Below are 14739 nucleotides of genomic sequence, written 5' to 3'. Positions count from 1 at the left end.
AGTCGATGCGCGGTGCGACGACCCAACTGCCGTTTGTTGGATCATAAATGAGTAGCGTATACTCTCTCTCTCCAAGTAACCTTGCCAAAGCTGCCAGAGCTGGCGGCTGTCTAATTTCCTTATTAACAGCCTTTCAATATCGCTGTGCAATTGCTGGTTAGCGGAAATGAGGCAAATAACAGACCAACGCCTGCAAGATTTTCAGTGCGCCGTCTGGTCATGCCGAAAAATTCACGCATGAACGGTTCCCAACATTCTGAACTCTGCGTCATTTTCGGCCAGTGGTAATGGTGATGTTATTCTTTTTTGTTTCCCTCCTGTTTCGCTACCAAAAAACGTCTAGTTTTTGCAACCTTCTAGCGACGTTTCCGCTCGTATTTCAAACGCGAATTCTTCCACATAGGTTGCTCTATATCGACACTATCTGAAACCTGCATGAAGTCATTGTACGCGATCTAAAAATTCCATCGCAGTTTGCCTTTAACCGTTGATTGAATTTCTACAAGTCCCAACATAGCGAACAGCGAAAACAACGTGATGAAAGATTACGAATAAAAGAGACGCGCTATTCGCACATCATTTGTCCAGCATACTCTGAGTTGTTCTCCATGGTGACGGAAAAACCGACTAACTCAGCTCAGGAGGCGGTATAACATAGCCATTAATTTCACTAGATTCCTTTATCATTCGCGGCGTTAACATCCGTGGTATGTAAGTAAGGCAGAGTGCCGCTTGGATGAAGAGCGGGAAGGAAAAGAATTGAACCGGAATCGTTACATTATCCCGGCCCAGAATTCTACAACGTCCCCAGCTGCATCTGCTGAGGCGTTAGAAGGAAAGGAGAAACGCCTGCAGATTTTTTACGCTTTCGCTTTTTCTCTCCGCTATTATTTCCGCCTTTCATTTTCCCTTCCCCTTCCCATAGTGTAGGGTAGCAAACCAGAATCTCCGGTTAACCTCCCTGCCTTTCCCATCCCGTTTCTCTCTCTCTCCCTCTGATTAGTCGAACCCGTTGCGTGGTCTTCCGCTTTGCCGCTATACACGCAGGTAGAGCAGACGATGTACTGCGCTCACGTGGCCACCTCCTGCATCATGACGTCGCGACGCAAACCACCTATGAAACGAAAGAGGGTTGAAAGATACAATAGCAAATTATTTAGGGCACTCTGACCTTTCTCAATGTTTTTTTTTTCTAGTTTCTAAATCCCGCGGCCTCATTTAGCACACACACAAGCACACACAAGCACACACACACACACACACACTGAAAGCTAAAAAAATGTAACGTTAAGTACCGCTTCAAGACAGTGGAATGTAATGTACAGCCTTGTCTAAGTTATACGGACTACACTGCGCACTGACGACATATGCGCCGTTCGGCTGTGGAGTGTAGTTCCCGACACTCCTGGATGGTGAGTATATACGAGCGTACTTCCCATTTCCGAGGCAGTTGGGACTTGTTGCGTGCCGCGGGAATTCCTTAAACAGCCTTACAAACATCCTTGCGGCAGCAGGCAACGTAGCCGGTATATTTTTGACGAAGAGTGTATATTATTGAATATATACGTATATACCTATCCGCTGTATAGTTCCAAGGGCCCGAAAGACGAAGCAATATACTAGGCAGGTCGCTCGTAAGTTCGGATTGATAATGCTCAGAACAAGAGTTAATAGTCTCGCGTCGGAGATGCGGCGGCGCGAATTGGGAAACGACTCTGAAAAGAAATAAACACGGTGATATACACGAAGGGCGAAATGTGCAGCAGCCTGGGGCTCATAATTCGTTTCGAGTGTCTGGCACAGGCAACGCGGTGCATCTAATCGGTGCCACAGAGTGTTTTCGCTGCATACGAGGAAATAAATAAAGAGAAAAGGTTTGAGGTAGGGGGCGGGAGGGGGGATGGCGCGCGCACGTAGCGGTAAACAACACGCCCGGTGCAGCACGCAAGCGCGTCAGTGCGGAAAAAGGGCTAAAGAAGCGCATACTGCAGAAAAAAGAAGAACAGAGAACACTCCCGAGAGAAATCTGAGCGAAAAACAACCTGCGCGGAAGGAGGCGCTCGTAAACATCCCGCACAGAGTAATCACTAAAGGCGGCGGAAAGACCCAAAGCGTCTGCAGTGAAACTCGGGCGCATAGCGGGATAAGAGCAGTGGCTGTGCACGTGGATGTCGCAACGTAACGGTGCTGAAGAGAGATGCGGCGTGACGAGGAAAACGAAAAGCTTCGACCAAGCAGAGCACGCAAAATCGCGAGCAAATCGTGTGCGAGAGGCAGTTAATATCCCCGGGTTTTTTCCCGCCTAGCGAGGAAGGCGCCACGTCACACAGCGAGCGTCGAAAAAAAAAAAAGTGCATGTGAAACTTCATCTTCTGTTTCCGGAATCTTGAAAACTCTCCTCCGGAGACCTCAGACGTGGCCGAAGAATGCAGTCGACGTCATCGCGCGACGGGCGTTGCCGATGACGCGCGAAGTGGGTGACGCTATGTGCACTCTGCTATAACGCGTCGTCGACTCTTCCAGGAATCAGGACGCGAGCACGCACAGCAAAGCCAGGCTCGCCAGCGCGCTTCGCGCGACGACGCGAGGCGTGTTGTTTTAGCGGGGGATTACCAAAGCGCGGAGCCTTACCGTTTCTCCTTAAGGTGTTTCGCCGACGAGCCGTAGTTCAGCGGACACGGTCGGTTCGCGTCGCATCAGCACAGCACCAGAGGGCGACGTTCTCGGAAAGGTAACGAACGCACGGAGAGATGTCGGACGCGTGTGCATATGACACCGCGAACGGCGATCCCCGAAGTCCTCAGAGAGACACCTGCTTCGCCGTGGCTACGCTGTTCTGCTTTCTGAGCACGAAGTAATTAGGCGGAGGCGGGACCCGAAAACGGTCCTGTACTCGCATTCGTGCGCTTCGAGTGGTCTAATTGGCCCGAAGCCTCCCGCTCGCGCAAAGCACAGAGGTGCTTCTTCTGGATGACAAGGACAATCAATCAATCAATCAATCAATCAATCAATCAATCAATCAATCAATCAATCAATCCTAGGCAGGAAACTAGCGCTCTGCGCTCGAGCACACCTGAAGGTAAGCCATTCTCGAAACAATGGACACAAAAAGTTCGGCAGAGACACGACTCGTGGGAATGTGAAAGCAATTGGGGAAAAGCTTTCGCTTAGGTATTCATCGTTATGTCGTCGTTAACGTTGCAAATTTGCACGGCATTCCTTCTTGTGTTCCCTTGCTTCGTCTTCGTTCCCTTGACGACCACGTTACACAGACGTCGCGGAGGTACACACTTCGAAGTGCAACCCAGTAGACACAGCACCGATAAAATCCGAAGGGCCCTATAACGTAAAATTATTCCAATATGTTTTTATTCCAATCTCCTGGCGTCAGATTTTCGTAACCGCCCACCCAAGCATCGCGCGGTGACCCGCAGGGTTGTCTAAACAGACCAATCAAACGCTCTCCTCGTTTGCAGGAGGTCACTTTTGTTTGCTTTAAAAACGAATATCATTGCCTACACTGAGCGGCTTGTCTTATCTAATTGGCTGATAACAGCCGAGGAGCACTCTCGAGTAGAGCGGGATTCCATGGCGCCGAGCCAGTGCAATGAAAATTGATAACAGGACGAAGAGGGTGGTGCCGGCGCCTGCGATTGGTTAGTTTTAGCTTAGCTTAGCTTGCGGTGGCTGGTAGAAAATCGCGGCGGCGTGCAATGGAAGGTTAAGAATGCCGCTAAAAAGGATCCTCAGCAAAGAAAAGTTGGCTGAGCGAGGTCGTAAACGTGCCGAAAGTGCTCGAAAACGTTACACGGCCACGCAAAATGTTTTATTGCACGTAAGTAAGCCCATGCTCTCCGGCAGGTGCGAATAGCCAGTGTCTGAGCGATCGGCAGCAGCCATCTTTTATTCCTTTCGGAACGGGGCAGCCTGCGGCTATTTAGAGAAAAATTCAGTTTTGTTCGTCATATTAATGTGTTTTTAACGCGTACACGTCACTTTCACGCAGCGTGCTCTCGCGGTTTTGTGATGTCGCGTGACACGCAGTGAAGTGCGTGCAGCCCAAATACTGTTGACCAATAGCCGAGGACTAATGGCAGAAAGGCGCCGAATCAGAAATAACAATTTTGTTTTTCCGGTCCGGTGATGCATAATCAGTGCGCACGCGTCATATATCAGATGGTGGAGCTGTCGCTGTTCGCGTGTCGCGGGGGTTAGATCCAAAAAGTCTTTGACCAATCGCGGAGGGCTGATCGCAGAATTGGAATAGAAAAGTTGGAATGGCTTTACGTTATAGCGCCGCAGGTGACGCGCGGGAGGCAGCGACGTGACGTATGAAATGACGCGCGCACTAGGCACACTTCGTTTTATGCACTCGTGATTTGGCACCGAGAGCGCATCGCAGTAGACAGAGCGTCCGCCAAATCCGAAGAGCAAGTGGCACGCAGGTGGCAGTGACGGAGGCAGGAGGCATGCGACGCGTGCTATGACGCGCGCACTACGTAGGCACAGCTTTAACCAACCGTAACCGCAGAGCCACCGTGGCGTTATGGAAGCGTGCTCGTGCCGCACGCCAGAGGACCGGGCTCGATTCCCATCCAGACTGAAATGTACCGAACATTCTCTTCGATTCCATTAATTGATTTCCCCTTTACAGAAACCTGCCCGACAAATTTGACGTCAATCCGAGCCCTCTGGACGTGTTTTTACTCATCTCGCCGTCGGCCATTTTTGGTAGCATCTTTCGATCGAGCCGCCGACGGCAACGCCGGATTTTCGCGTAACGGGGTATATAATGCTTTCGTATTAGAACTAGCTAGGCTCTGCCGGGCCCAGTCGCGCGTGTAATCGTCCTCAAATAATTAACGTTCGAGAAGTGCCCGCACCTTTTACGTGCAATGTTTCAGAATAATGCAGCGTCATGCACAGTGGAAGCTATTGCTGGTGCGCCAGGCAATCAGGGGCGCCATCACGTGAACACGTGCCCGCGTACCATATATGACAAAGCATCGTCTGCCAAGCCTCGAGTACCTATTGTATATTCAGCATGTATGGCTTCCAATTCAGTGCAACATTATTTTAAGGCCTTAAATCTCTTTCAAGGTCGCATTGTCAGGTACAGAAAATATCACGTGACCCGAGGAAGGCCAGAAGCGATCCAAAGCATGTCCAGCCGTGTATGCTTACTAATGATAAGTAAAGTTAATTGATTATTTATTGATGATTGGATTAAGGTGAACTAGCATAGATTAGGGTAGATTAAGGAGGATCAGGGTGGATTAAGACCGGTTAAGGTGGATGAAGCAAGATTAAGAACGATTAATGTCGATTGAGGCGGATGAAGGAGGATTAATGTGGATTAAGGTGAATAACAGTAGGCTTTACAAGGCTTTCGCCTTCGAGTTTCTTAGGCGATAGATAAGGACACCTGGAAATCTCGGGGGGGGGGGGAGGTGGAACTGTACAAGGGACTGTAACAATATTTTAGTAACAAGACTGACCGGGACACGATTTCTTCCGCGTCCTCTTCCCGTTCCGCTTCCTTCAGTGTATGTTTTACATCAAGCCGCCCAATTTTTCGGTGCCTCTGATCGAACAGGTTGGGCTGACCCGGTTACAACCGAAACGCGCGCAGCGCTCGCAAAAAGGCCACCGACGGAATTACCGAGTCTCGTCTTCCTACTCTGCACAGATAAAAAATAACGCAACTTTTTTTTTTCATTATTGTTGTTACAAGACACATACGAGAGCAGTTCTACACAGAACAGTGAGGTGCTCTACATAGATTGCCAACGCACCGCGTATACGCGCCACAGACCCGTCCTCTCGTGAGAACTCGTGCGCGCAGGCGCACACCATACACGCTCCAATAAGCCCGGCTTATACCCACCGCGCACATACGTTTATTCTTAAACGATTACACATGCATTGGCAAACGCACGTCGTTCGCCTCGGGCTGCGATGCGCTTCCGAGAGTAAAGACAGCGCACCGATAATCTTCGCGCTCTTATCTCTTCGTCGTCATCTCTAACGCAGCTCCTCGTTTGCATCCGAACCATGCGGCTGCTGTAAGCGTTCCCAGACCGGCACACACCACAACAGCAAGCGTGGCGTATAAGAAGAAAAAAAAATGCTGCAGGGTCGATGATGAGGAACGGGTGCAGCGAGGATGGAAAATGTACTGAAATAATCCATCACGCAACTACACTGAGTGTGCGGGTTTGTGCGCGCTGGCAACCACGAGAGTGTGATGGTTATTATGAGTAAATTGCCCTTCCGAACAGAGCGTAGGAACGTATCGACCACATTTGTACTATTTAGGTTCATACGGGACTTTACTATCGTTCGATACGTATTTTAATTACAACTTGTTTCTTTGATATTTACACCATGGTTATCTGTTTCTGAGGCTATGTGCAAATTTTTATTCGAATTCGCGCTGGTTCTTCTCTACCTAAACATATGCGCCACCAATAAACCAAACGTCTCTCGCTTATGTTTCCGCTCAATTCCCTCCGCAGTATTTTTGCGTGGTAGACGTCAATCAAACGGCGGGCTCTGCACGCCATGGCGCTATAGTGTAACTCGTCATGCAGCGTTGGTGCTATCGGCCTTATATCGCAGTCATTAATTAAACCGTCGAGCTTGCCACAGAAGACGCGAGGCCACCTAAGCACTTCCTGCGAGTTGTGAATGCTAAAGCATTAGAGGTCCAACTGAACGCCGGGGCGGTCCATCGAGTTAGCCAACTCCGCGCGGGCAATTGCGAGCGCGTTGAGACGCTTGGCGCAATTCGATTCGGCCTTACGGATGCTCATTCGGAATGCAGGCGACAGCTTGCGCGGACGAGGAACGCGCACGTAACACAGGCTTCCGAGAGCGACGGTGACGTGGCGTCGCGGCGACACCCTCTCCACTCACGCGAAACACTTGACGCGCTATAACGTGGCAGTCGCAGTTGGATTTCGCCCGCTCTGCTCCTTCGAAGCGCGCTCGCGACGTGGCATCGCAGCCAATGACGAGTTTAATTGCCTGCCGTTTCGCTAATACAATGGAAGGACTCTGCTAATACGGACAGGAGGCCGGCTTTTTTTTTTTTTTTTTTTTTTGGCGCTCAATGAACCATTTGACGCTTTCGCATCGAAAGGAACTCCGCGAGATGGGGCCACCGGGCGTGAGGGGGACGCGGAGACGGCAGGGCAACGGCCGAGCAAGAACGGCCGTCGCTATACGCGCAGTGCGTAAAACGCTCGCCTCCGGCCCGACGGGAAACGCGAGATACATGCGACGACGACAACGCGCGCACAAACGGCCCAGCGGGAGCAGTAAACGCCAGTTAACGGTCAATACGTGCCCCGCAGCCCGCGCACCGCAGCAGAAACGTATACTACGTAGCACACGCGGATGGGCGAATGGCTATAAAGAGCCTTGATGCGACGGAGGGGGACGGCGCTCGCCTGTCCGTCGCGTCGAACATAACTATATACTATAAGCAGAAAGGCGGACACGGAAAATGAGCTCGGGTTGGGCGAGGCGATGCGACGACGTCCGAAAAAGAAAGGGGTGCAGGCTTTTCGGATAGTCAAATGCGACATGGCGTTGCGTGTACAAAGACTGCGGGGTTACGACCAGAGGCCACTGGCCCCCAGGCACGGTCGGGAGGCGGCGAGGCGGGTTTATACGGTCGAATGTGGCTAGGGAGCAACGGGATGCCTCGTGGCGCTGCAGTGGCGGGCACGGTATATATATATATATATATATATATATATATATATATATATATATATATATATATATATATATATATATATATAACCATGCCACGGGGGCCTCGCCATACGCAATTCTCACTCGTTAAAAGAAAGCAGAAAAAGGAATGACGCTTAGCAAGTGGGAAGGTTGAGAAACACTGGATATTTTCACTTCACACTAAAATCGGTCTCGAAATGGCTGCCGTGGCGTCATCGACGCTCTTCGCGGATCCTGCGAAAAGAGGCGCCGCGGGGGGCCTCCGCGTCAGACCTTATTGGTTAAAGTTTGTAACGCTTTTTTTCGTTTCAAAGGCAGCTCGCGCACTTGTTAAGACGTGGACCAACGGTAAATCACACAAACACGAGAGCGCTGAACGAAGGGCCCTGGATGTTCCGCACGAGTCGGCATTGGCTTCGCACCGCGAACTTATTGGACCACAGTTTAAGACGAGCTTCACCCGTTAGGTCAGTTCGAATTTCTTGCGGTCCTAAATTCGCGGTGGAGTCAGCGGTGACTCGTCCCAAACTGCTGTCTTCTATTCTGTGTCCGTGTGATTTAGTGTTCGTCCATGTCTTAACAGACGCGTTGCCTCTGAAACGATAATGGCCAAGCAACTACAGCTCATCGATATCTCCTAGGAAAGTTGGCTTCTAAAGCTACCCAGAGCGTTTTTACTTCGCTTCGCACGTGCTCCCGCCACGACAATCTTGTCATGCGCACAGTTTTGACTCGGTGATAGGGTATCCAAAAAACTTAAGCAGCGTCACTCGCACGTTTGTAGCTTGCGGCAACCGAAATTCGCAGCCTTTCTGACACTGAATCAAAACTGCGTGCAATACTCCGGGACCCGAGCCTGGAAATTGGAAAAACTGGAAAAAAAAAAAGCCGAGGAGGTGGCTGTAAGGAAGTGCCTGGTAGCCATCGTTCCCAAAACCGAATTGACGAAATAAAGCTGTTTCCTCCTCCTCATTCATAACTTTTCGCGTCACAACGGTGTCTTCATGACGTTCAAAAAAGACAAAGAAAAGAAGAATCTCTATACTGAACGACAGACAGCTGAGCAGGAGGAGGAGGAAATAGAGAAGGCAGGTATGCTAACAAGCAATGCGTCTGTTGGCTACCCTACTGTGAGGGTCTGGAAAGAGGGAATAGAAAGGTAAGACAGCAAGTTGCTAGGGATTCATGGTATATAAGGAAGTGAAGGCGTACAAATCACGGAGGTTAGCAAAATGGACAACAACACCCTTCTTCGATAACTGTTCTTGTGTGCTTCGTTTTGTACGCCTGCCTTTTCTTACCATAAGTATATTGTATAGCTTTCGTACAGTCCTTACTTTCTGTGGTGCACAATCCATAGCGGTGCTGCGGCGAGGTCTTTCTGCCGCGCATCGCCTTTGCTTTCAGATTTCACCATACGCGTTTCTATCATACGACTGTCTCCACGTAGAAGTACTGACTTCAGCGCCGACAGAGATCCTTAGCATAGACTGGCTCGCTGACGATCTTTCACGGAAGCAATAATTAAGAAGATGACGTAGGTCAATATCGCTGTAAAGCATATACGTCAGATAGCTACAAACAGTGCGTAGCACAGCACCGCAGATATGAAGGGAGAGAAAAAGAAAGGTTAAAAACCGCGTCGCGCAAGCCGAATGCTCTTTTTCAAATACCACCGTGTGTCGTCGCCTATTAAACTATATATCCACATTGGCGCAAAAGAAGCAAGTGACGACGTCTTTACACGCTATCGCTCTTTCTTTTTTATTTAGCTTTTTTTTCAACGTAAACATTGTACCTGCATGTGAGGTCGTTAGCATAGAGCGAGCCCAAGTGTGGACTTGGTTGTTTTCGCACGTACGTAATCATCACGGACTTTCATCTTCGTCCTCACTTACGGCCTCGTGAGTGTCTTCTATATAAAGCGTTCGGTCGGCCTCCGTCTCAAGTGGTAGAGGTGCTGGGCCGGACGTTCGGTCATCTTGAGATGTCTCTAAGATGTGAAGGCGAAGAGAACGAGGTATACTATACAGGGATCCATAGGTTTCCCGCGTAATGATGATAAATATGGAGACAGAGCACGCCATCTCTGGAACAGCGCGAACTGACACCGCAGACGACTGTCGGTGGGGGAACACGCTGAGCCGGTCGATTAACATCAGACACGATGCATTCTTTCCTTTCTTTTTTCACACTTGACGTCATCAGCCTCAACGCAGTCGTACGCATTATTACGTGCCTCACTGAGCAGTCGTCATAGCTGCAGAACTAACAGAAACCCTTTCGCTGAAGGAAGGGACATAAGATAATCAATACATCAAATTAGCCATATAACTACTATTACCACTCTGACTTTAGGAACAGAAGAGTGGTTCACAGTGCGACGCACAAGGAGGAATTATTTCACTATACCTGCTCGTGTCTCCATCTCATAGGAGCGAAGACCAAGGTAGGCCTTCACGATAAGAAATCAAGTTGAGTGTTTATACGTTGCGTTCGATAAAGATTTAAAATTCGTTCTGTTCGTAGACATTTCAACAAACTCCTATAGACACGTACAACAATAAAGGACATGCTCGGTGCTATACTGTTCGGCACATCTGGATCTTTTTCTTCCCTATATATATATATATATATATATATATATATATATATATATATATATATATATATATATATATATATATATTCTATCTTTTCAAGATAACACCTTAGACCCGACTGCTTACGAGGTTCAGCATCTTGAACACATATTGGGAAATCATTCCACGGACCTGCGCAGTTTCTGAAGCCAGTATCGCTTCGACTTTTTACCAGCACCCAACAGGCAAGGAAGCTTCGCGCTGTGTCCTTGTTCGCACATTGTGAATAATTAGTGCCAATACAGAAGTACTATGAATAACTGCCGTATAAATCAAACGGCAGTTCTTTGCCTTGTTGAAATAGCTAGCCGAGATTGTTCTTTTTTTTTATCGTACCGATGTCAGTTACCCGTGAAAATAGCATCAATACCTCAAGCGTTCTTGCGGATATGCGCTGGTGCAATTCCAAGTTCATACGAGAAGCACACCGACAGTCAATATCGGCATCACTTACACTTCTTAAATACCGGAATTCAGACAGCGCGACACGGGATAAACACGAGAACCACAGGACACAGCGCTGTCCTGTGGTTCTTGTCTGTGTCGCGGTGTTTAAGCTCTGCCATTTAACAAGATATCGCAACCAGCGCAATGGAACCCGCTGTAAATTTATACTTTGTTTATGCCATACTGGCAGAAGATTCGCAAGTGACGCCGTATTCGTATCTTTTTTTTTTTCGTTTACATTGGGAAAAGTCCACAAGCGCGTGCTTCAGCAGCCGGTCGAATTATGATAAAATTGCCAGAGGCAAGCACGACAGCCAGTGCCACAGACATTTGACGACAAAGCGGCGCACTGGCGTCGTTCAAAAAGAAAGCAAAAAAAAAGACAGAAATAGAGAAAAAACATGGGTAAAGGCGGGAAATGACGACCTCGGAAATGCGTAGGAGACGCAAAAGAGATGACAAAATAAAAACAGCGCGCGCTTGTCTCAAGACCCTCTGGCTTCGGGCGGGAACGCCGCAAGCGATGATGATGTAGCTTCCTCTTTGCGTTCATGGATAATCACTATGAAACGAAAAGGCAAAAAAGGAAAAATAAAAACGCTAATGCCTAAAATTTGTGACGCGGCGGCAAACTGCGACGGAGAGTCCTTGTTTTTTCCAGTCCGTATGCAGTATATCTAACTGCAGCGCATCACTCCCTGGAGAAATTTAGAAAAGTGAATGGTGACGAGAGTTGTGGCTAATGAATTCTCTTCCTTAATAACGTCCGCGATTCGTCTCAGTAATCGCGGAAAGAACACGTGTGTTAACGCATTTTGAACGAAATTCGCAAACGATGCGGATCATAAAAATTTGTAGCTTATTTTCCACGGACTGCGCCAATATGGTTACCTACACAAATGCCGACGGTGTTATAAATAAATTTAAGCGATCTCGCAACTAACTGCGGATATGTTACCAAACAGCGACTGGATGGCACTGCAAATTGTGTTGTACATCCATAAACATAGTCGTACGATTATCTTGGGCGAGAACGCGGATGGAATGCGGGGCGAGAACGCGGATGAAATGCGCAGCTTAGTCTGTCCTTATGGCAGGTAACACGGTCAGGCCACGGTTCTCTATCCAGTCTTGCCTATGAACAATTACTTTTTTCCTCTCTTTTTAAGCGTCTACTCCCTGCTTACCAGACTGGCTGTGGATTGAGAGAACAGAGAGCTTCGCCGACGACCGCGGTAAACGGACCGAAGCAAACCGCCCGATCTCGTTCCTTTTTTCTCTCCTGTTTCCCACGCGTCTGCGCCGCCGCAGCCGACGGAGAGGGGCCAAGAGACGCGCGCGCGCGAAAACAAGTCCGCCAAAAGAAAGAGCCACCAAGAAGAAGGCTAACCTCCTCTAGCCAACGGTTATCGGGCGATGCCTGGTGCGGCGGCGCTTGCTCCGCTTGCTGCAGGGCGTTCAACGAGTCTTTCAAATCCTTGGTGAAGCCCAACGGGTACCCTTGGAGTTCGGGCGGCGGCGGAGGCTGCTGAATGGGGCAGCTACACAGGCGGCAGTTCGGGGGCACTGACGACGAACAGGGTGGGGCGAGCCGAGCACGACGGGTGGTGGTGGTGGGCCAGCAGCCGAACACCTCCATCTACGCGGCCACACGACGGGTCGTTGTGGACGCTGCGACGGCGCAGCGGAGCCAACGTGCGGCATGCAGCGAGGGGCTGCTGCTGGTGTTGCTGCTACCGGCGGCGGTCGGGCGTTGGTGCTGATGCTCACGGTCCGCCGTGCTTGCGAGCGCCGAGGATAAATGCGCGCACACGGCAAGTAGTACTCACACCGTCACAACACACGGCACGGGTACGTTGCACAGCACAGCACACGGTGCGACGGCCGGGCGGCGAGCTCAACGCGCGTCTGCCAAAGCGGGCGTCCCACTAAACAACACAACGCGCGCGCCACGGCGTCGTACGGCAGGAGTACACTGGCCCGGCGGTGACGCTTGGCGCTTCGGGCTCCCGCCACCAGGGGTTTGTTTACGTCCTCGGGAAATGACCTTCTGCGTACTCGCGTCCCTAGGCGAGTAGCTAGCGGTCCCTAGCAAATTTCCCGACGGTACCTAGGCTTATCCCTAGGACGCTCTCCTCTCTCCGGCGTCCTACGCCCGCCCGGACGGCCTCTCCGTCCGCGGCGCGACGCCGGCGATCGACGCGCCATTTTGGCCCCTCTCCGCTCTCTCGCTGCGGTGCCTCGCCCTCACCGTCATGGAGCGCGCCACCCTCAACCCGCTCGCGTACCAGGGCACCGTTTTCGCAGTGGCGAGCTCTTTCCGGAAGGGTACGCGCACAATAGCGCAGGTGAGGCCGAGGTTATTTTTGTGCCCTGGCGACCTTCGTCACTGAGCTGCTCTTTTGCTTCTCGTGGGCCGCGCAGCATTGCAATGCTCTCGAGTTTCCCAAGTCGCATTGCCCAGAAATCGGGCAATAACGTTGCTTCCTGTGCGAAAGATCAGCATATTCGTTTGAAGATCGTCACACGTTTACGTGACGGTTGCGCATCGTGCCCTGCCTGAAGTTTTCCTTCTTGGCACTCTGAAATTAAAAGCGATTCATGATCCTTATGGCGGGATTTCTTAAATCCGGTTGCGCCCACACGTGTAATGTATAATGTGTTGTGTGATGAGTAATATATGCAACGTGTGTAACGTACAGCATGAGTCACGCCCGAAATTTCGGCTTGCAAGACAATGCAGACGCTAAGGTTTCTAAAGCGCGCAGTTAACCTGGCATTCGAGAATATACTGTCGAATGATTACGGAGTCCGTTTGCGTAAGCAGAGAAACGTGATAAGCTGAAGAAACAGTGCAATCTCGGACAGAAATTTCCAGCAAGCAATATACGAACTTTCGCGCGTTGGCATGGGAAAAAAATAAAAGCAAGAACTCTAAACGTACTGGCTTGCAATAGTCACGTTTCATCGCACCCTACCTGCGGTCGGTTGTTTCTTCATCAATTTTCATTTTCCATTAATTTATTATTAATTTAATTCAATTAGTAATAAGTAGAAGTAATTTCCCCCATGCTGTCCTCGGTGTCTTTGTTTGTTCGCTTCTTACGATATGACTAAGGGCTCCTCTATTTCCTTCTCCTCCTTCACATACACGCACACACACATATACACGCACATGTATATACGCCTTCTGGAAGTCCCAGGGGTCTGTTTTACCACTGCCTCAATTCTACCCAAGACTTTGCAAACACCCTCACTGTACATCCCTGATGCAATTCCTTCAACTTTTCATATGCTTTACTATATGCGAACGTCGTAAGTCTACGTTCTCCCGTATGTATGCAACGCATGTTCCTGCGCCGGCTCTATACAGGCGCCGACGTCAAGCTGGGCGTTGCGACGGCCTGGTATGAATGCGTCGCTGCCTATTCTGGACCCCGTATCCTAGAAGCTCCCCCACTCGAGATTGCAGCACCGCCTGTCGATGGACGTAATCACTGCGCTTGAATAACACATTCTCGGCAGTTCGTGAGAAGTGGAGCGTCTTCTTTGTCGAGGGGGCGGCGCTGTGGCCAAATCAGTTGGTCAAATCGGTGGAGTCATCGCTCATCAACCGCCGCCGCCCGACTCCGCGTTCTGCCCACTGGCCTGGTCAGATGGCCGCCTCGGGACTCCGATTCGTGCTGCTTTGATGGCTGTTCTTTGGTTAATGTCGAATTCCAATGACGGATCGAGTCGGAGTGGGCGACCCACTTCGAGAGCGGGCAGCTGATTACGTCGTAGAGCGATCGATGCCTCCAAATCCGCAATTGGGACACGAGCCCTGTCGCAACCAGATGCACAGGTATACGCCGCGTCATCTGCGTGCCGGTTCGTTTGCACCTCCGGCCGTCAGCAGCGCATG

At 50.1% G+C, this 14739-nt stretch overlaps 1 protein-coding gene across 1 annotated transcript in view; it reads right to left on the bottom strand.

Moving 5' to 3' along the window:
- The window catches only part of LOC142572297 (growth factor receptor-bound protein 14-like), a 281008-nt gene extending 268208 nt beyond the window's left edge, over positions 1 to 12800 (bottom strand). The window contains exon 1 of the mRNA XM_075681289.1: positions 12226 to 12800. Within this exon, the coding sequence (XP_075537404.1) occupies positions 12226 to 12474 (249 nt within the window). The 5' untranslated portion in view covers positions 12475 to 12800. The remainder of the gene's footprint in view (positions 1 to 12225) is intronic.
- Positions 12801 to 14739: the final 1939 nt, after the last annotated feature.

Source organism: Dermacentor variabilis, chromosome 2 (assembly GCF_050947875.1).
Source record: "Dermacentor variabilis isolate Ectoservices chromosome 2, ASM5094787v1, whole genome shotgun sequence".
NCBI classification, from domain to species: Eukaryota; Metazoa; Arthropoda; class Arachnida; order Ixodida; family Ixodidae; genus Dermacentor; species Dermacentor variabilis.
Note: the sequence above shows the minus strand (reverse complement) of the source record. Positions and strands in the feature narration are given on the sequence as shown.